We start from the raw sequence: 23,218 nt of genomic DNA, 5'->3' as shown, positions 1-23,218 counted from the left end.
TCTCCTAACTTCTGCCTTGTGGATGGTGGTTAGACTTTGGGGACTCTGCACTGTAGGAGCACGACAACTTGCAGGTTTCCTTCCAAGCCACACGTCATCCGGACGTGAAACCGGATCATCATTCCTTCTGCCACTGGATTCAAAAACCTGGAACTTTCTTTTTCCAAAGTGCCTGATTCCACCTAAACTCTAGCTCACCTGCTATTGAAACACCTCCCCATCCTTTTGTTGCTGCTGGTCTTCACTGTTCCAATGCTCTTATGGTCATCCCTCCCACATTGCATCCTCTGTAAATTCGGAGTGCGGATAATTAGCTCGCCGTGGCGCCGCATGGCCGATAAAAGCCAGGAGACCCCGCTCCTGGGATTTACCAGGCTCTCAAAGCCTCGTGAGATCCATTGCGACCTCGCGCGATGTTATGATGTGAATCCCGCCCATTGTGGGCAGGATCACCTTTTGGAAAATCTGCATATTAGAGCACGGCAGTTAGTCTCACTCGCATGTGCAGATTCCTGAGGTACCTGAGGCTTTGAGATTCATCCCCTTCACCTTGGGCAAATGGCGTTCAGCACTGGCCCTCACAAATAGTGACCAGACTGAACGACACTCATGATGGTTTCTCACGGGATTGGTGGCCCCCAGCTGCATGCCGTTTGGGCAAGGGCAGGGTGGTGCCCTGGCACTGCTGGTGCCACCTGGGTGCCAGCCTGGCACTTCTAAGGTGCCCAGGTGGAATTGCCAGCTGGCATGAGCACTGTCAGGGTGCTGTGTTGGCACTGCCAAGGCATTTTCTGCGCATGCATGATCAGGCCGGGGGTGTTGAATTGGGGCCGGGAACCCTCCCATGGTGTGTTTGGGCTTGGGGAGGGGGGAGAAGATCGTGGATTACTTCGGGGGGGTGGTTTCTGAGATTGGGATGCCATTTAAAAATGGTGTCCCAATTTCTCGCTCGGGGAATTCCAGCAAGCGGAGCTCCCTAGTGTCCAAAACGGGGCTATGTGCGGCCCTGGCCGCTCGTTTCCCATTATGGCCCCTTTTACAATGTGAGTTGTGTTGAATAGCCATGTGTTTCCCAGCACTGCCACGGAAAACACTGGGAAACACGTGGCTAAACACACTCGCTATGGGCCATTGTTCCCATTCGGTTGAATCGAGCCCTTGGGCTAACCCAAAACTCTGCAGCCGGTATCCTAAGAGCAGGTCATAACTTGGGAATTCTGTGATAAGTAATTCACCTCCCGACTCCCTTTCCACCATCTACAAGGCATAAGCCGAGACTTTGTTGAACTGCTCCCCATTTTCCCGGATGTCCCCATTTGCCTGGATGACCAACACTCAGCACAATCCAGTGCAAAGCAACCCACTTGATTGGCTCTACCACCATTGATGCATAGTGGCAGCCGCGTGTACCATCTACAAGATTCACTGCAGTATCTCACCAAGGCTCCTTTGACGCATCTTCCAAACTCACGGCCCCCACCACCTAGAAGGACAAGGGAAGTAGATACATGGGAACAACACCATCTGCAAGTTCAGTCCAGACTACCCAAAATTCTGACTTCGAACTATATTGCCATTCCTTCACTATCACTGGGTCAGAATACTAGAACTCCAGTAACCACTCTGTGGGTGTACATAAACTGACCACATGGGCTGCAGTCATTCAAGAAGGTGGATTACCGACTTCCGATGGGGCGACCATGGAGGAGTAGGTCACACATTCGATAGCTCCTGCCTGAAATGGACTTTGGGACCTTTTCTCCTGACTTTTCTCGGACTTTAAGGGATAGATCGGTGTAGTGGACGATATTAAGAAGAATTCCCTCTCCCATGTATGGCTAATTGGACTAGAAGTGGCCGTGTGAAAAGACTCAGCCCGGATAGAGTGAAGCAGTCGGAGATGGTATCGCGGCGCAGCATGGCGGAGGGTCAGGACCAGGGAGCAGCAGATGAAGTTCTTTAAGAACTGAACTGAAAAAGGAAACGTTGGATCCGATCAAGGCTGCGATCGATCAAGTGGTTTTGAATCAGGCGGCCCAAGGGAAAGCAATACAAGAAATTGAACTGAAGTTGTTCAGCCAAGAGGACTATCTAACCGTGCTGGAGCACAAGGTGGAGGTGTTGGATGAGCGCCACAAGAGAATGCAGGAAAAGTTGGAGGACCTGGGGAACAGGTCCAGGAGGCAGAACTTAAGGAATTGAGGGGTCGAATGCGGGAGCAGATATGGCGAGCATGCAGGAGACGCTGACGGGGCCCGGGGTGCTTTCTCGACCCCTGGAAGTGGACAGAGCGCATCGAGCCCTTGCAAGGAAGCCTAAAGCGAATGAGCCACCACGGGCCATGGTGGTGCGTTTCCACCGCTTTTCGGACAAAGAACTCATCTTGCGGAGAGCCAGGAAGGAGCAGAGTAGCAGATGGGAGAACAGCGAGGTGCGCATCTACCAGGACCTGGGAGCGGGGCTGGCCAAGAGACGTGCTGAGTTTAACCAGGTGAAGGAGATCCTCTTCAAGAAAGGGGTGAAATTCGGGATGCTGTATCCAGCGCAGTTGTGGGTTACGCATGAAGACCGGCACTTTTACTTTGAGGCACCGGGCAATATATGGTCTTTTATCAAAGAAAAGAAGTTGGAAGCGTCTTAAAGGACACTTAAGTCTTGAAGGAGTTATGGGGTGGCGGTTTGTAATTTTTGTAATTCTTATATTGGTTCAAATAAGATTGTATGGGGCTCTGGGTTAAGTATTGGGCTGGGGTGGTGGTCTGAGGGTGCTTTGCTTTTGCAGAGATGGGATGCGGAGGCGAGCCCTGAGGTTGGTGCTATTCTGTGGGAGGTTGGGTCTGGTTTCAAGCGATTATGTTTTCATTGGTTTATGTTCATTTCTTTTACTTGAGGTTGTTTACTTACTGGGGACTGCGATGCTTTAAAATGGTTTATGCATGTCGGGAGAGGGGTTCGAACAACCGGGAGCCAGACTGTTTGGCACCAAGGGCAGGGGCTGTTGGGGACAGCTGACTCTTGGAAGCGTGGTGGGGGGTGCACATGTGCTGAAATGGTGCTTGACCTGGGGGTTAGGTTTCGGGGACTGTTGTGGGGGGGGGGGGGGGGGGGGGGGGGGGGGGGTGGGGGTGGTGGAGTGAGAGGCTGCTTCGCTGACAGGGGAGGAACTATTATTGGGTACAAAAGGGATATTGAGGGTGGTGGCTGCATGTGGGAAAGTGGGTGTGTGTGGGCTCTGGTCTGGCCAAAAAAAGGTTATGGCTAGTCGGTGGGGGGTGGTGCAGGCCAGGCTGATTACGTGGAATGTGAGGGGTTTGAACGGCCGAGGGTGAAGGAGTTTTCCTTCTTTGCTCATGTCCATAAAGTTTACTCCCGCATTGATTTTATTGTTCTGAGCGGGGCGCTAATTCCTAAGGTGGCAGGGACGGAATATTAGGCGATTGCAGTCTCTGATCATGCTCCGCATTGGGTGGATTTGCGCTTGAGTGAGGAGAGAGGGCAGCGCCCGCTGTAGAAGCTGGATGTGGGGTTGTTAGCGGATGAAGCGGTTTGCGGGCGGGTGAATTAAGTCCATTCAGAATTACCTGGATACCCAAACGATATGGGTGAGGTATCAGCAGCAGTAGTTTGGGAGGCTCTGAAAGCAGTTGTAAGAGGGGAACTCATTTTGATTCGGTCCCATAGAGAAAAGGTGGAACGAGCAGAGAGGGAGAGATTAGTGGAGGAGATACTTCGAATGGATAGAAGATATGCGGAGGCCCCGGACGCGGGGCTCCTGAGGGAGCGTCGGAAACTACACGCAGTGTTTGAGTTGTTGACCACGGGGAGGAGGGTGGAGCAGCTGAGGAGGGCAAGGGTGGCGGTCTATGAATATGGGGAAAAGGCGAGCAGGATGTTGACGCACCAGCTTAGGAAGAGAAAAGCGACCAGGGAGATTGGGGGAGTAAAGAATAGAGAGGGCGACATGGTATTGGACCCAGGGGGGGGTGAACGACGTTTTTAAAGAATTTTATAGTAAATTATGTGATTTAGAACCCCCACCTGGTATAGAAGGGATGAGGCGTTTCCTAGATCAGTTGAGGTTCCCGAGTGTGGAGGAGGACTTGGTGGAGGGGCTGGGGGCCCCGATTGAGACAGAGGAAATTGTTAAAGGACTGGAGGGCAGGCAGTTGGGCAAGGCTCTGGGACTGGATGGTTACCCGGTAGAATTCCATAAGAAGTTCTCAGAGGTGTTGTGCCCACTGCTGATGAGGACCTTTTAATGAGGCTAAAGAGAGGGGAATTCTCCCCCCAACGATATTGCAGGCCTCGATTTCACTCATCCTGAAACAAGAAAAGGACAAGGACCGGAGCAATGTGGGTCATATAGGCCAATCTCGCTTTTGAATGTAGATGCCAAGCTGCTGGCTAAGATTTTGGCTACTAGGATAGAAGACTGTATCCCGGGGGTGATGGGGGGGGGGAACCAAACCGGATTTGTTAAGGGTAGACAGCTCAATGCTAACGTTCAGAGGCTTTTGAATGTAATTATGATGCCCTTAGAAGGAGAGGAGGCGGAGGTGGTGGTAGCGATGGACGCGGAGAAGGCTTTTGATCGGGTGGAGTGGGAGTATCTTTGGGAGCCGCTGGGAAGGTTTGGGTTTGGGGAGGGCTTCATCGACTGGGTGCGATTGCTCTACCAGGCGCCAGTAGCGAGTGTGTGCATGAACCGGCTGAGGTTGGGGTACTTTAAGCTGCACCGAGGGACGAGGCAGGGGTGCCCCCTCTCCCGGTTGCTGTTCGCTCTGGCTATAGAGCCGTTGGCCATGGCACTCAGAGCATCAAGGAAGTGGCAGGGGCTGGTTCGGGGGAGGGTGGAGCACCGGGTTTCGCTGTACACGGACGATCTGCTCTTGTACATCTTGGACCCGGTGGAGGGGGGAGGTTATGCAGATCTTGGGGGAATTTGGCAGGTTCTCGGGGTACAAATTGAACGTGGGAAAAGTGAATTGTTCATGATCCAGGAAAGGGGGCAGGAGAGGAGGCTGAAGGAGCTGCCACTCAGGATAGTAGAGAGGAGCTTTTGCTAACTGGTGGCTCGGAAATGGGAGGCATTACACAGGCTCAACCTAACCTGGCTGGTGGAGCAAATGGAGGAAGACTTTAAAAGATGGGATATGCTCCCGCTATCATTGGCAGAGAGGGTACAGAATGTGAAAATGACGGTGCTCCCCAGATTTTTGTTTGCTTTCCAGTGCCTCCCCAAGTTCATCCCTAAGGCCTTTTTCAAGCGGGTAAACAAGATTATTTTGGGCTTTATATGGGTGAATAAAACCCGACGGGTGAAGAAAATGTTGTTGGAGCGCAGTCGGGGAGAGGGTGGATTGGCGCTGCCGAACTTCTGCAACTACTACTGGGCGGCGATGATTAGGAAGTGGGTAATGGGGGAGGGGTCGGCATGGGAGCAGATGGAGGCGGCGTCAAAGGCACCAGTTTGGGAGCACTGGTAATGGCACCTTTGCCATTCTCGCCAGCCCGATACTCCACTAGCCCGGTGGTGGTGGCGGCATTGAGGATCTGGGGGCAATGGAGGAGAAAGGAGGTGAAGGGTGAGTCAGTCTGGACCCCGATTTGCAACAACCACAGGTTCGTGCCGGGCAGGATGGATGGCGGGTTCCGAAGTTGGCAGAGAGCAGGAATTAGGAGGATGGGAGATCTATTCATAGATGGGAGTTTTCCCAGTCTGAAGGCGCTGGAGGACAAGTTCAAGCTGCCGCCGGGGAATGGTTTCCGATATTTACAAGTCCGGGACTTTCTGAGGAAACAGGTGTTGGTTTTCCCGCTAATCCTGCCATGGGCGATACAGGATAGAGTAGTGTCCGGTACCTGGGTGGGGGAGGGAAAAGTGTCGGATATCTATCAGGAGTTGTTAGAGGCAGAGGAGACCCCAGTGGAGGAACTGAAGGGCAAGTGGGAGGAGGAGCTAGGTGGGGAGTTAGAGGTGGGTCTGTGGGCGGATGCCCTAAGCAGGGTTAATTCCTCCTCATCATGTGCCAGGCTCGGTCTAATACAGTTTAAAGTGGTACACCGGGCACACATGACAGCGGCGAGGATGAGCAAGTTTTCCGGGGTAGAAGATAGATGTGTGAGGTGTGTGGGAAGCCCAGCAAATCATGTCCACAATTTTTGGGTATGCCTGAAGCTTGGAGGGTTCTGGCAGGGGTTTGCCAAGGCAATGTCCAAGGTGCTAGGTACGTGGGTGGTGCCGAGTCCAGAGATTCCGATCTTTGGAGTATCAGAAGACCCGGGAGTTCAGGGAGTGAAAGAGGCCGACGTTTTGGCCTTTACCTCTCTGGCAGCCCGGAGACGGATCCTGTTAATGTGGAGGGACTGAAAGCCCCGAGTGTGGAGACTTGGGTCAGTGACATGGCTGGGTTCCTCAAGCTGGAGAAAATAAAGTTTACCTTGAGGGGGTCAATGCTGGGGTTCTCTCGGAGGTGGCAGCCGTTCGTCGACTTTCTTGGGGAAAATTAAAATGTCAGCAGAAGCAGCATTCTGAAGGGGGGAGAGTGGGGGGTGGGTAGGTGCAATATGGTTAAGGGATGTACAGAAGGGGTTGGGTGGGAAATGTCTAGTTTACCATGTTGATGTTTACGTTATTGTTTTGTTTGTTCTAAAAATTTTGCAAATGCTTCAATAAAAATATTTTTAAAAGAAGGAGGATTACCATCCCCTCGTCAAAGGCAATTGGGAATGGGCAATAATTACTGGCCAGCGACACCCACTTCCCATAAATACTGTGAACAGTTTGGGTTCCGTTATTTGGCTCAACCATGGCTAATGAGGGGAATCAGGGATAGTGTTAAAGCCAAAGAGGAGGCATATAAATTAGCCAGAAAAAGCAGGAAGCCTGAGGACTGAATCAAGTGAATTCATAATGGGCAACAAAGAGGTGGCAGACCAGTTGAACAAAAACTTTGGATCTGTCTTCACCAAGGAGGACATAAATAACCTTCCGGAAATACTAGGTGCTAGAGGGCCGAGCATGAAGAAGGAAATTGTATTGGGGAAATTGATAGGATTAAAACACGATAAGTCCCCAGGGCCTCATGCTCTGCATCCCAGAGTACTTAAGGAAGTGGCCCTAGAAATAGTGGACGCTTTGGTAATCATTTTCCAGCATTCTATAGACTCTGGAAGAGTTCCAATGGATTGGAGGATAGCTAATGTAACCCCACTTTTTAAAAAAGGAGGGAGAGAGAAAATGGGTAATTATAGACCGGCTATCCTGACATCGGTGGTGGGGAAAATGCTGGAGTCAGTTATTAAGGATGAAATAACTGAGCATTTGAAAAGCAGGGACAGGGGCCAGGATTCTCCCCTTCCCGGCGGGGCGGGGGTCCCGGCGTAGCGGAGTGGCGCCAACCACTCCGGCGACGGGCCTCCCCAAAGGTGTGGAATTCTCCGCACCTTTGGGGGCTAGGCCCGCGCCGGAGTGGTTTGCGCCACACCGTGTGGTGCCAAAACTGGCGCCAACGGCCTTTGACGCCTGCCGGCCGGCGTCGGGGCTGGCCGAAAGGCCTTCGCCGGCTCACGCATGTGCTGGTGCATCAGCTGCACTGATGTCACCACCGGCGCTGCGTGGTAGGGGGGGTTCTCTTCCGCCTCCACCATGGTGGAGGCCGTGGCGACGGCGGAAGAAAAAGAGTGCCCCCACGGCACTGGCCCGCCCGCCGATCGGTGGGCCCCGATTGCGGGCCTGGCCACCGTGGGGCACCCCCTGGGGTCCGATCGCCCCGCGCCCCCCACCCGCAGGACCCCTGGGGCCTGCTCGCGCCGCTAATCCCGCCGCCACCAGAGATGGTTGAAACCACGGCGGCGGGATTGGCCTCTCAGCGGCTGGACTTCAGCCCATCGCGGGCCGGAGAATCGGCGCGGAGGGCACGCCGATCGGCGCGGCGCGATTCCCGCCCCCGCCAATTCCCGGGTGGCGGAGAATTCCGGCTACGGCGGGGGCGGGATTTGCGCCGGCCCCGGGCGATTCTCCGACCCTGCGGGGGTGGGGGGTCGGAGAATTTCGCCCAGGATCGGTCCAAGTCAGCACGAATTCACTAACAGGAAACTTCTGGAATTTTTTGAGGATGTGACCAGTAGAGTGGACAAGAGTAAACCAGTGGATGTTGTGCATCTGGACTTTTAAAAGGCTTTTGACAAGGTCCCACACAAGAGATTAGTGAGCAAAATTAAAGCTCATCGTATTGGGGGGTAATGTATTGACATGGATAGAGAACTGGTTGGCAGATAGGAAGTAGAGGGTGGGAATAAACGGGTCCTTTTCAGAGTGGCAGGCAGTGACTAGTGGGGTACCGCAGGGTTCAGTGCTGGGACCCCAGCTGTTCACAATATACATTAATAATTTGAACGAAGGAATCGCATGCAATATCTCCAAATTTGCAGCCGACATTAAGCTGGGTGGCAGTGTGTGTTGTGAGGAGGATGCAAAGAGACTGCAGGGTGACTTGCACAGGCTGGCTGAGTGGGCAAATACTTGGCAAATGCAATATAATCTGGGTAAATGTGAGGTTATCCCCTATGGTGGAAAAAAACAGGAAGGCAGATTATTATCTGAATGGTGGCTGCTTAGGTAAAGAGGAAGTGCAACAAGACCTGGGTGTCATGGTGGAACAGTCGTTGAAAATTGGCATGCAGATACAGCAGGTGATGAGAAAAGCTAATGGCATGCTGGCCTTCATAGCGAGAGGATTTGGGTTTAGGGGTAGGGATGTCTTGCTGCAGTTATACACGGCCTTGGTGAGGCCACACCTTGAGTATTATGTGCAGTTTTGGTCTCCCAGTTTGAGGAAGGACATTCTTGCCGTTGAGGGTGTCTAGCGAAGATTCACCTTCAGACTAATTCCCGAGATAGCAGGCCTGACATATGAAGAAAGACTGGATCGACTGGGCTTGTACTTACTGGAGTTTAGAAGAATGAGAGGTGATCTCGTAGAAACATATAAAATCTTGATGGACTGGACTGGCTAGATGCGAGAAGAATGTTCCTGATGTTGGGGACGTTGAGAACTAGGGGTCACATCTAAGAATAAGGGATAAGCCAGTCAGGACTGAGATGAGGAAGAACTTCTTCTCTCAAAGAGTTGTGAATTTGAGGAATTCTCTACCACAGAAAGCTGTAGGGGCCAGTTTGTTGGATATTCTCAAGATGGAGCTGCACGTGGCCCTTGCAGCTAAAGGGATCAAGGAGTTGGAGAGAAAGCGGGAGTGGGATACTGAATTTGGATGACCAGCCATGATCATATCTATCGGTGGTGCAGACTTGAAGGCCCGAATGGCCTACTCCTGCACCTATTTTCTATGTTTCCATGAAAGATGTACTGACATTGGAAGCAGTTCATTAGGTCTATCCTGGTATGGGGGATTTTCTTATGAGGAAAGGTTGAACAGGTTGGGCCTGTACTCATTGGAGTTTAGATGAATGTGAAATGAAAATCGCTTATTGTCACGAGTAGGCTTCAATGAAGTTACTGTGAAAAGCCCCTAGTCGCCACATTCCGGCGCCTGTCCGGGGAGGCTGGTACGGGAATCGAACCGTGCTGCTGGCCTGCTTGGTCTGCTTTAAAAGCCAGCGATTTAGCCTTGTGAGCTAAACCAGCCCCTGTGGGGCAATCTTATTGAGACATAGAGGATTCTCAGGGGGCTTGACAGGGTAAATGCTGAGAGATTGTTTCCCCTGTGGGAGAGTCCAGGACCAAAGGGCATAATCTCAGATTAAGGGTCACCTATTTAATACAGAGATGTGGAGGAATTTTTTCTGAGGATTGTGTAACTGTGGAATTCTTTACTGCTGACGACTGTAAAAGCTCGGTCATTTAGTACGTTTACGGCTGAGATAGACAGATTTTTAAACAGTAAGGGAATCGAGGGTTATTGGGATAAGATGGAAAAATTGAGTTAAGGATTATCACATCAGATCAGTCATGATCTCATTGAATGGTGGAGAAGACCCGATGGGCCAAATGGTGGCAGGGTGGGACAGTGGATGGCACTGCTGCCTCACAGCGCAAGGGACCCGGGTTCAATTCCAACCTCAGGTGACTGTCTTTGCCGAGTTTAAACATTCTCTCCATGTCTGCGTGGGTTTCCTCCGGGTGCTCCGGTTTCCTCCCACAGTCCAGAGATGTGCAGATTCGGTGGATCAGCCATTCTAAATTGTCACTTAGTGTCCAAAGGTTAGGTAGGGTTATGGGGTTACAGGGATAGGGCAGAGGAGTGGGCTTAGGTAGGGTGCTGTTTCAGAGGATCGATGCAGACTAAATGGGACAAATGGCCTCCTTCTGCACTGCAGGGATTCTATGATTCCTACTCCTACATCTCATGGTCTTAAGAATGAAGAAAATTATTTGCACCAGCACCCTGTATATACTTGCAGGATGGACTGTAGTGATTGAAGAAGGCAGCTCACCATTACCTTTGATTTGCTGGCTCACATCCCATGAAAAACAAAATAAACAGGCAGGAGTCAAGTTATTAATTACAGAATTCCTAACCTCCGACCAGTTGTTGCAGCCACAGTATTTAAGTGTCTGGTTTGGTTAAGCTTCAAGTCAATGGGAACTCCTGGGATATTGGTGGTGGAGGATTCATCAGTGGGTGTTAGTGTTGAATATCAAGGAATGGTAGTTAGATTCTCTTTTGTTGACGATGCTCATTGCCTGGCATTCAAAAGGCAAGTAAAATTCATGTCATACATCACCCCAAGGTTGAATGTTGTCCAGGTCTTTATGTATGCAGATACAAACTGCATCCGTATTGGAGTTGTGAACTGTACTGAATATTATGCAATCATCAGCCAACTGCTCAGTTCTGACCTTATGTTGGAGGAAAGGGCATTAACAAAGCAGTGAAGATTGTGCACTGAAGATTGTTGGGTCTGGGACAGTAATATTTCGAGAAACTTCTGCAGCGATGTCATATAAATATGCAGATAACGGCAAGTTGTTTCTTTTTATTCAACCTTGTTTTAAGATCTCCGTGTCCTTACCAGCCACTATCTCTCTAATCCTTCTCCAGCCTTATAACCATCATGGTATTGTTGCTCCTCCAAATGCAGCAGTTAGGTATGTCTGATTTTCATCCCTTCACCATTGGAGATGTGTCTTACACAGAAACATACACAGAAAATAGCAGGAGGAGGCCATTTGACTCTTCGAGTCTGCTCTGCCATTCATTATGATCATGGCTGATCATCAAATTCAATACCCTGATCCCACCTTCCCTCTACCCCTTGATCCTTTCGCCCCAAGAGCTATAACTAGTTCCTCCTAGAAATCACACAACATTTTGGCCTCGGCTACTTTCTGTGGTAGTGAATTCCACAGATTCACCGCTTTCTGGGTGAAGAAATTTCTCCTCACCTCAGTCGTAATATTTCATATCCTCAAAATATGACCCCTAGTTCTGGAGACCCACCTTCAGGAACATTCTTTCTGATTCTACCCAGCCTAATCCTGTTAGAATTTTATAAGTTTCTGGAAAGACCCTCTCATTCTCCTAAACTCCAACGAATATAATCCTTAACTGACTTAGTCTCTCTTCATATGACTGTCTCGCCATCCCAGGAATCAGCCTGGTAAACCTTCGCTGCACTCCCTCCAGAGCAAGAACAGCCTTCCTTAGTTAAGGACATCAAAACTGCACACAATACTCCAGGTGTGGCCTCACCAATAACCTATACAATTGGAGCAAAACATCCCAATTTCTATACTCAAATTCTCTGGTTATGAAGGCCAAAGTACCATTTGCCTTCTTTACTGCCTGCTGGACCGGAGGGCTTCTTTCAACAACTGATGCATGAAAACACCAAGGTCTCACTGAGTATCCACCTCTCAATTTATACCCATTCAAATAATCATCTGCCTTCCTATTTTTGCTACCGAAGTGGATAACCTCACATTTAGCCACATTATGCTGCATCTGCCATGCATATGCCCACTCACTCAGCCTGTCCAATTCACGTTGAAGCATCTCTGCAACCTCCTCACAGCTCACCCTCTCACCTAATTTGGAGATAATATATTTGTTTCCCTCCTCCAAATCATTAATATATAAGGTGAACAGTTGGGGTCCCAGCACAGATCCCTGAGGTACCCCACTAGTCACTGCGTGCCAATCAGAAAAAGACCCATTTATTCCAACTCTGTGCTTCCTGTCTGCTCACCAGCTTTCTATCCATCTTTAACTGCCTCGGCTCTGAGCTCTGGAATTGCTTCCCTAAAATCTCTTTGGAACATTGAAACAGAAGTACTAGATTCAGCCTTTTGAGCCTGTTCAACCCTCCAGTGACCTCATGGCTGATTTGTATTTCACTCCATTTCACCTGCCTTTGCCACTACTGCTCCTTTAAGACACCTCTTAAAACCTACCCCTTTGATCAAGCTTTTGGGAGCATATGTGGCGTAATATGCACTCCTCTGAGGCACGCTGGGCTATTTTACTATGCAGGCAGGAAATAAAATGCGCAGATAGAAATTGGCAAAATGTGGCAACACAACGCGCGGGCAGCAGTTAACAAAATGTCTCGTGGTCTGCATGTGGCCCCTGGGCCGCTGGCTGCCCACCACTAATGTAAAGTATTCATAGAGGCCATTGCAGTGTAGGGAGCTCCTGACAGTAAATGTTGGGACATTTCCCCCATTCATTTCACAAAAGGAAGATTTGCATTTATATGAAATAATAATGAACTCCGCGTAATGTTCGGACTTGGAAGCTTGCTCGTTGAAACAAATTTCTTCTGTTCAATAGGACTTCATCATGGAAAAGAAAGACATTGTGCAAATGTCAGCACAAACAGACTCCACATCAGCTCTTGTTGACGCCACCGAACAAATTCCGGAAACACCAGCAGAAACTAACCAGCTATTGCCGCAGATCAAGATCACCTTTGCAAATTCCGCCAAAAGTGTACCCAACCAAAAGAACAGACAAAAATCAACTAAGGCTCGATGAATAGCTTTAACATCATTGTTTTAAGAGGGAATTTGATGGTTTGTCTGATTATGGTCTTGAAAAGCACCGTGGGATGTTTTATTAGGTTAAACGCACCATATAAATGCATCGTTGTATGACAGTAAGTAGAGAGAATCTGACCGCATTCCCAGAGTCAGCTGTTGTGCACCTCCACCATACCCCCCTGGCTCTCTACCCCCACTTTGATCATCTACACGCAGCAGGTGGGTGAGGTACAAGTGGCCAAGAATTTTGCAGCAGTAAGTAAGGGTCACCATTGCACTGCCAGGAGTGGATAGCAGGCATCCCTCTCTAATTTCCAATAAGACAGCACAGTAGTGAAAAGTATATGTTCAGCAGTGAAGCAAAAGTTAACCTAGCTTTTATGCAAAATTCGGATGCAGACGTCTTGAGAAGTTCAATATGTGGTGGCATGTAATGCATTAATAGTTTGCAAAGTACACAGGGAATGTGCTTGAACAGCCATTGGGAGCACACTACTTTAATCTGAGTGGCATATAACTGAGCTGCATAGAGCCAAATGTTAAAAGTACTGAGACAATCATACGGGCTTCCCAGGCACGTCATAAACTCAGTATTGAAACTTCACCTCATGAGAAAATGAACACTTCACTTACACTCACTTCATATTAAAATGCAGCTAGGATTCTCCAAACATGTATGCACACATTATGTTTCAACAGCCAGATTGAAAGTCAAACTGCGGAGTAACTTCAGTCTTCAATTTGTAACCACTGAACTCCAGTGAATATGGCAATATATCTGTAGTTAGGAACATCGGTACAGGAGTCAGCTCCAGGAGTCTGTTCTGCCATTCAATGAGATCATGGCTGATGTGCGGCCGAATTCTCTGGGTTTGGTTTTCAGCCCCTGCTGGGGTCCGGACAGAGGCAGACAGGCATTAAATGTAGCACTGCCAGCCTGTGCAGTTTGCTGATTCTAACACACCCCTTGTCATAGGTAAGGCTACCCTTCTGCCCACGGCAGGCAGCCAGTTAAAGGCACATCAACTGAGCTTTTGCTAATGGTCTCCAGGATCCTAGCGGTAACAGGGGCCGGTTTAGCTCCCCAGCAGCAGACTGGGGGGCATAAGGCAGTGCATCAGACTGGCTTTTGGGTCCTTCCTGCCTGCCTGGGTACAGCAGAAACTGCCAGCTCATGGACGGGCTCCTTCTCCCCTGCACCACCCCCACACTGGTTGCAAAAGCCATTTTTGATTTAAACTTTTAAAAAGTTGGAGGGGAGGAAGGGCTTCTGTGTTTTGAAGTGCTTCTCCCTCACTTGCTGCGGCATCCTCCTGCTGCTTTCAAGCTGGAAGGCCCCTACCCATCCAGCCTTGGGAGCCGGCCCACCATCCTTAATTGGATGGTGAGCTTGTCGATTCAACCACTCCTGGGGGAAATCACATTGAGTGACTGCTCCTCACATTGAGTGGGCTCCTTACTCCCATTTGAACCTCACTGACAGGGAACTCGCAGGGAAAATTCTGTCACACGTGGAGTGGCACGGTGGCACAGTAGTTCGCACTGCTACCTCACAGCGCCAGGGACCCGGGTTCAATTCCAGCCTCCGTCTGTATGGAGTTTGTACATTCTCTCCGTGTATGTGTGGGTTTCCTCTGGTGCTACGATTTCCTCCCACAGTCCAAAGTTGTGCAGGTTATGTGGATTGGCCATGCTAAATTGTCCCTTAAGTGTCCAGGGATTTTCAGGTTAGGTTCTGGGTTACAGGGATAGGGCAGGGTTGATGGGGAAGTGTGAATGGGTGCTCATTCGAAGGGTCAGTGCAGACTCAAAGGGCCAAATGACCTGCTTATGTACTTTAGGGATTCTATGTTATTCAAAAATATGTTTAGGTTAACCTCAGTCTCAGATTTAAAGTTACAATTGATCTAGTATCAGCTACTATTGGCAGAACAGAATTCCAAACCTCTACTTCCCTTTGTGCATGGAAGTGTTTGCTAACTGCATTCCTGAAAATTATGGCTCCAATTTTTAGGCTCTGTTGTGATAGATTTCCCAACAAGCTGAAATGTTTTCCCCCACTCTCAATATGGAAAGATGGAAACATGGACGTATAACACAAGAAGGCCATTGAGCCCTTCATATCCATGCTGGCAATGTCTTTTTTAAGATTAATTTTATGAGATGTGGGCGTTGCTGGCTCGGCATTTATTGTCCATCCCGAGTTGCCCTCGAGAAGGTGGTTGCCTTCTTGAATCGCTGTAGTCCCTTGCCAACTTCATTTAAGTTAGCCTTTATTCTTCTAAACTCCAGGCATTACAACCTTTTTAACCCTTCGAGCTAGGCATCATTCTAAAAAAAAAAATCCATGTTGCAATCCCACAAAGACCAGCTATCCTTCCAAAAGAATGGTGCACAGAAGTAAATTTGTACTCCAGGTATGATCTGATCAGGGCTTTGCACAGTTGTAGTATGGCTTCTAAACTCTATTATATTCTGTTGATATAAAGATGAACATTCCATTTGCTTATTTTTAAATTATTTTTTGTACCTATCCATGGCATTTGGTGCTCTATGTACAAGGACACCTCAGTAGTAGTAGAACCCAGTTGTTGTACTGGAGACACTGTTCCAGAATTAGTCATGTCCGTAACTAAACTTTTCCGGTACAGCAACAACACGGGCATTCACCTGACAATGTGGAAAATTGCCCACATGTGTCCTGTGCAGAAAAAAGCAGAACAAATCCAAACCAATTACCAACTACTGTCGCAACAGTCCATGTTCAATCACCAGTAAAGTGATAGAGGATGTCGTCAACCATGTTGTCAAGTGATACTTAACTCAGCAACAACCTGCTCACTGATGCTCAGTTTTGGGTGCCGCTGGCCACTTGGCTTCAGCCTTTATTATATATTGGTCCAAATATTTAATAATCTTTATTGTCACAATTAGACTTACATTAACACTGCAATGAAGTTACTGTGAAAAGCCGCTAGTCGCCACATTCCGGCGCCTGTTCGGGTACACGGAGGGAGATTCAGAACGTCCAATTCACCCAACAGCACATCTTTCAGGACATGTGGGAGGAAACTGAAGGCAACTCACACAGCCACGGGGAGAATGTGCAAACTCCGCACAGACAATGATCCAAACCGGGAAGCAACAGTGCTACTGTGCCGCCCATAGTTAAAAGTGCTAAATTGCAAGGACAAGGTGAAGGTGACTACCCAGGACTTAAAGGCTGCCATTGACCTAGCATGGCACCGAGTAACTCGAGAAAAATTGAAGGCAATGGGAAACGAGGCAAAACCTCTCTACTGGCTGGAGTCATACCTAGCACAAAGGAAGATGGTTATGGTTGTTGGAGGCCTGCTCTCAGCTGCAGGACATCTCTGCAGTAGTTTCCCTGGGTGGTATTCTGGGTCCAACAATCTTCAGCCGCTTTATCAATTATCTCCACCCTCTATCAGAAGGGGAGATGTTTTGATAACACCGTGTTCAGTGACATTTACAACTCCTCAGATACTGAAGTAGTGGCATTAATACCAACTATGCCAGGCAATCTCGAACAAGAGAGAAACTAGCCACCTCCCCATGACATTCAATCATATCACCATGACTGCATTGCACACCATCAACATCCGTGGGGTTTACCACTGACCGGAAACTAAACTGGAATGCACCAGCAAGAGCAGATCAGAGGCTGGGAAGGCTGCAGCAATTAACTAACTCACCTTCTGCCCCCTCAAAACCTGACTATCATTCTCCATTTGAATGCAGCTCTAATAACATTCAAAAAAATTCAACACCATCCAAGACAAAGCATCTCCTTTCATTGGCATCCCAACCGCAATCTTAAATATATACTTCCTTCACTACCAACACACAGTGGCACAAGTGGGTACCATATACAAGATGCATTACAGCAACTTACCAATGATCCTTCAATAGCTAATTCCAAACGCACAACCTCTACCACCTTGAAAGATAAGGGCAGCAGATGCATGGGGACACCACCACCTCCAAGGTCCCCACCAAGCCACACTCCACCCTGATTTGGATTTGTAACTCTATTGCCATTCCTTCACTATCACTTTGTCAAAATCCTTGGAAATCCCTCCCTAAACAAAACTGGGTGCACCTACACTGCATGGACTCCAGTCGTTCAAGGTGACTGTCCATCATCTTCTCAAAGGCAATTAGGGATGGGCAATAATATTGGTGTAGTCGGTGACTCTTGCTTTTTGAGAATGAATTTTTAAGAAGTCTTCTTTAGAGCGTCACATTTTCCAGTTTTTCATTATTTTGGAAGTATCTTGTTCTATTTTTTAGTTCCCAAGCGGACAATCTCACACTTGACTCTGTTGAAATTCATTTGGCACAGTTTCATCCATTCACTTCATCTATTATTACTGCTTTGTAATTTAATGCATCTTTCTGCACTGGTTACAATACCACATCATTGTGCCATTGGCAATCTTGGATATGTGACTTTCTATCCAATCATCTAAGTCAATAATATATCCAGTGAATAGTTGGAGCCCCAACACGAGTGGAAAATCACAAGTACATCCTGACAGTATCTGTCCATCGTCCCTATCTTCTGTTTCCTGCCACTCAGCTAACTTCCGAATAGGTCAATAATTTGCCCTCAGTTTTTCCAGCTTCACTGTTACCAAGCAGTATCTTATGAGGAACTGCATGAATTCTTTCCAGAAGTCTATTTAAATCACATCCATAGACATGAACCTGTCCACCACAGTAGTCATCACTTCATTAAGCATGTATGATCTAACTGTTATAGATCTCTCTGATCAGCTGAAAATTTTCCAAGGTGTTCAATTGCTCCATCCTTAATTATAAACACTAATCATTTCCTGACTACAGATGTCCTTCCACCTGGCTTAAAAATAATGGTTGGGGGGGGGGGAGGAGGAGTGTCAAATTGAATGGATTGGATCCCTCCCCACCAAATCCAGCTGCAATTTCACACTTGGTAGGACAGGGTCTCAGGCAGGAAACCCGCCTGCTCTTTTCCCGCCTTGTCCCAGTGAGTGTTAAATGCCAGTGCAGGTTTGAGAGTCAGCGAATGCGCATTAGGCACGGGCTCTCAGATCTTGTCCCTGGTTTCCTTCTTATAGGAAAATAACAGGAGCAATTTGTCAATCTAAAGGATCAAGAGACCTAAGAAAGATCATAGGGAATCAGCAATGTTCTCACTTAACTCTTTTAAAATCCAAGGATGCGAACCAGATGATCCTGGAAATGTACTGCTCTTTCGTGGCATAAATTTCTTCATTACTGTTAATTTACTTTTGTTAATTATGATGAGTCCCCCATCTCCCATTGAAAGTTAGTTTCCCGTGATGTTTATTGATGCAAAGTGTTTGTTTAACAAATATCTGTCATTTATTTTTTATCATCAACAATATCACAGTTCGCGGTTTATAAAGGGCTCATGAGGATGAAATTTTCTTTTAATTATGTTGTACAAATTTGTCTCTGAGAGTGTGGAGTTGTACGTTCTCCCCGTCTGCGTGGGTTTCTTCCGGCTGCTCCGGTTTTCTCCCGCAGTCCAAAGATGTGCAGATTAGATAGATTATCCATGCTAAATTGGCCTTTAGTGTCAAATGATTAGTGTCAAAAGATATGCAGGTTAGGTAGGCTTACGGTGACAGGACAGGGGAGTGGGCCTAGTTAAGGTGCTCTTTCAGAAGGTCGATGCAGACTCAAGGGGCCAAATGACCTCCTTCTGTACTGCAGGGTCTCTATGGATTAACAATTCAGGAAACTATATAAATTTACATCGCAAATGGAAAACATTTGACCCATTCATTGTATTTCTACTGAGTCTTTGCTTCATCAATCTGCAACCAGTCGGTGAGCTGCTCTCTCCGTATTGGCCTCTTATTTCTGCTCTACTTGCAAAAGAACAGTGGTCTGCCTTAACTATTCTCAATGGCAATGTGTTCTATTGTCCTACAATGCACTGCATAAAGAAGTCTCCTCACTCTGACATTTTAACTCAATAATCCATTGTCACTGACTCCCCAACCAGGGCATAACATTTTTCCATATTCACCTTATCAAAATCCTTAATGATTTCAAAGAAAAACTTCATTAAATCGCATTTCAGCCTCAGTGAAAATAATTCCAGCATCTTAAGTCCCCCCAGTTAGGCATGGTTTTCTACCCCTGGCACTAAAATGAATTTGCCACTTACCTGATCATTAAGGGATTTGTCTAAATGAAGATTCAACACAAGATTGATGAGAATCATTAGTGGATCATAAACAATGAAAAAAAAATGAAATATTTCAATTAATAATGAATGATAAATTCCACACCGAACAGTTAAAATGTGGTTAATTTAACATTGCAAATATATTTGTTGCTGCGGGCAAACATGGAATGACTTTGCTGTATGTACATTTGCAGTGATAGACTAATAAATCTTGGATTACATGAAATAGATCCTAGGTACAGTGTCATTAATTAGTGCACATCATGTTCTTTCAAGGCTTCCACATTGAAATTCTTCATTTATTACTGGGTCAAAAACTATTGCTTTAAATAGCAACACAATGCTTAAGTTCCATAATAGAAAGTTTATAATACATCTTAAGTGCGCATGCTAATACATAGATTACATTTCTGAAAATGTAGAATTGGGCCCAACTTGAGATCTCGTGAGACGTCGCGATCTGGATCTCACCTTCGGCTCATTTAAATCTGCCTGTGCCTGATTCTTCCGAGGCTTGGGAACTTAGGACCGCACAAAGGTGGACTAGGCGGAACGGTACCTGGGGGAGTCCCCGAGACCCGGGTGGTCGGACTCAGGGTGGTATCCTGGCACCGCCATCCAGGCACCCTGGTACTGCCATGGTACCCGGATGGAACTGCCAGACTGGCGGGGGCACTGCCAGCGTACCATGGTGATCGGGTGCCAGTTTGGGGATGGGGCCGGGGTTGCCTTACTCTTGAGGTGGGATGAGGGGAAGCTTGAGGACCCCCCAAGAGGTAAATTGGGGCAATGGGAGGGAGGGTCCACAGCCACAGTGGGGATTCTGAAGGTGTTCGAAAGATCAGGGTGACATTTAAAAATGGCACCCGATTTCTTTCTGCACTGACGAGCTGAGCCTTGACTGGGCGTTCCCGACCGAAGCCAAAATAACAGCAGCGCCAAGGATAACCTCGCTCTAGGCTCGCAAAACAGGATTCTGTTTTTTCCTGTTAAATCGTGGCCATTGTTTTTATATTGAAACTGGAAAAATTAAAAGAAAAAATGAGGTTTGACCATATAAAGGCTATGTGGAGGGTGTTGCAGGAGTGCCATGTTATGTATTACATTAAGGTAGTTCCTGGACCCTAGGCCGCATGTGGTTTCTGCAGCCATGGCGAGTCAGTGTTCCACATGTACATAGGTTGCAGCCACTGTTTGATTATTTGAAGCGACTGCTCCTCAATCTTTGGCTGCACTTTAGCACCACGCTCCTGATCTTTGCTTGCCTACTGTGAAGGGGTGCTGGGAAGGAGGGGTTCCTCCTCGTCAGCCTGCTCCTGGGTTAGCCAACCTGGCCATCAGTAGGTCAGGCTGAGGGTGGTCGAGGAGGTTGTCAAACTTGGGCTGTCTGTCTCTCTCATGTTGCTTTGTTCGCGGTCGAATGGCCCTGGGCGGAGGGGGGGGAGAGCATGTGATGTCCACTGGTACACATTAGGCCTTCCGGGACTGCTGGGCAGTGTGGGGACGGGAGAGCATCATTATCCCCGGGAATTATATTGTGTTTTAGTTTGTTAAGTTTTCTTTGGTGTTCTGTTTTAGTTGCCGTGTCCCACCAGGGACTGTCATTCCCTTTTCACTGTGGCGACTAGGGACTTTTCACAGTAAATTCATTGAAGCCTACTTGTGACAATAAGTTATTATTATTAATTTATTGATTTTTGTTTTTAAAGAGAGTATAAAGGCTATGTGGTAGTTTAGAGCTGTGAATAGTTTTATTGTACTTTTATAATGTTCAACCAGCCACCATGACAGAGAAGATAGGTAGAAGTGCATTAAACATATTACACAGTCTTTAGGTGCAGAATCACCAAGGCACCCCATCCTCATTGGGAGACTAGACTGTTAAATGAGGTAATTCCTTGCTCCAACCTGCATGTGCTGCTCTCTGGTATATGTATGACCTTTACCTGCAAGGAAATAGTTTGTTATAAGGAATGTGGGAGATAATATTTCACAACATTGAGGGCCGAAGGGCCTGTTCTGTGCTGTACTGTTCTATGTTCTATGTTCTATAACTCACAGCTTAATGGCCATAAATCTGTGACCATAGAGTATCATAGAAACCCTACAGTGCGGAAAGAGGCCATTTGGCCCATCGAGTCTGTCTGCACCAACCCTCTGAAAGTGTACCCTACCTAGGCGCAGTCCCCCACCCTATTCCCATAATCGCACCTAACCTCTACAGCTTCGGACTTTGCAAGGTAACCGGAGCACCCGGATGAAACCCACGCAGACATGGGGAGAACATGAAAACTCCACACAGACAATTAACCAAGGCCAGAATTGAACCCAGGTCCCTGAAAATGAAAATCGCTTATTGTCACGAGTAGGCTTCAATGAAGTTACTGTGAAAAGCCCCTAGTCGCCACATTCCGGCGCCTGTCCGGGGAGGCTGGTACGGGAAGCTGGTGCTGTGAGGCAGCAGTGCTAACCACTGTGCCACCATGCCAACCTTGAAACATTGATTGGGTGCATGATCCTTGTTGCTTGCCCACATTTAATGGACCAGAGTGTGTATGCCTTGGCATTTCTGCATAATAAAATATTCCAGTAAAATATGAACCTGTCTGTGCTTTTTGAAAGTACATAAACTATTGCCAGGATACTGTACATTCTCCTTGTAATGCTTCATCAAGCTGACAGTGAAGTGCACTTAATATCCTTTGGAACGCAATATTACATAGTTAAACTAAAAATAAAAAGAACAAAGAACAAAGAAAATTACAGCACAGGAACAGGCCCTTCGGCCCTCCCAGCCTGCGCCGATCCAGATCCTTTATCTAAACCTGTTGCCTATTTTCCAAGGATCTACTCTCTGTTCCCCGCCCGTTCATATATCTGTCCAGATGCATCTTAAATGATGCTATCGTGCCCGCCTCTACCACCTCCGCTGGCAAAGCGTTCCAGGCACCCACCACCCTCTGCGTAAAAAACTTTCCACGCACATCTCCCTTAAACTTTCCCTCTCTCACCTTGAAATTATGACCCCTTGTAATTGACACCCCCACTCTTGGAAAAAGCTTGTTGCTATCCACCCTGTCCATACCTCTCATAATTTTGTAGACCTCAATCAGGTCCCCCCTCAACCTCCGTCTTTCCAACGAAAACAATCCTAATCTACTCAACCTTTCTTCATAGCTAGCACCCTCCATACCAGGCAACATCCTGGTGAACCTCCTCTGCACCCTCTCTAAAGCATCCACATCCTTCTGGTAATGTGGTGACCAGAACTGCACGCAGTATTCTATACAACTGTAACATGACCTGCCGACTCTTGTACTCAATACCACGTCCGATAAAGGCAAGCATGCTGTATGCCTTCTTGACCACTCTATCGACCTGCGTTGCCACCTTCAGGGTACAATGGACCTGAACTCCCAGATCTCTCTCTACATCAATTTTCCCCAGGACTCTTCCATTGACCATATAGTCTGCTCTTGAGTTAGATCTTCCAAAGTGCATCACCTCGCATTTGCCTGGATTGAACTCCATCTGCCATTTCTCTGCCCAACTCTCCAATCTATCTATATTTTGCTGTATTCTCTGACAGTCCTCCTCGCTATCTACAACTCCACCAATCTTAGTATCATCTGCAAACTTGCTCATCAGACAACTTATACCTTCATCCAGATCATTTATGTATATCACAAACAACAGTGGTCCGAGCATGGATCCCTGTGGAACACCACTAGTCACCTTTCTCCATTTTGAGAAACTCCCTTCCACCACTACTCTCTGTCTCCCTCATCAATTAACTTTGTCAGTTCCTCAAAGAATTCTATTAGGTTTGTAAGACATGACCTTCCCTGCACAAAGCCATGCTGCTTATCACTGATAAGTCTATTTTCTTCCAAATGTGAATAGATCCTATCCCTCAGTATCTTCAATAGTTTGCCTACCACTGACGTCAAGCTCACAGGTCTATAATTCCCTGGATTATCCCTGCTAC

At 47.7% G+C, this 23,218-nt stretch overlaps 1 protein-coding gene across 1 annotated transcript in view; it reads left to right on the top strand.

Annotated features, from left to right (window-relative positions):
• si:ch1073-416d2.4 (coiled-coil domain-containing protein 42 homolog) overlaps positions 1 to 14,638 on the top strand; it is a 56,454-nt gene extending 41,816 nt beyond the window's left edge. The window contains exon 9 of the mRNA XM_038774857.1: positions 12,796 to 14,638. Coding sequence (XP_038630785.1) covers positions 12,796 to 12,999 — 204 coding nt within the window. The 3' untranslated portion in view covers positions 13,000 to 14,638. The remainder of the gene's footprint in view (positions 1 to 12,795) is intronic.
• The last annotated feature ends 8,580 nt before the right edge of the window (positions 14,639 to 23,218 follow it).

The sequence above is a fragment of the Scyliorhinus canicula genome, chromosome 2, assembly GCF_902713615.1.
Source record: "Scyliorhinus canicula chromosome 2, sScyCan1.1, whole genome shotgun sequence".
NCBI classification, from domain to species: Eukaryota; Metazoa; Chordata; class Chondrichthyes; order Carcharhiniformes; family Scyliorhinidae; genus Scyliorhinus; species Scyliorhinus canicula.
This window is presented reverse-complemented; position numbering and strand designations above follow the sequence as displayed.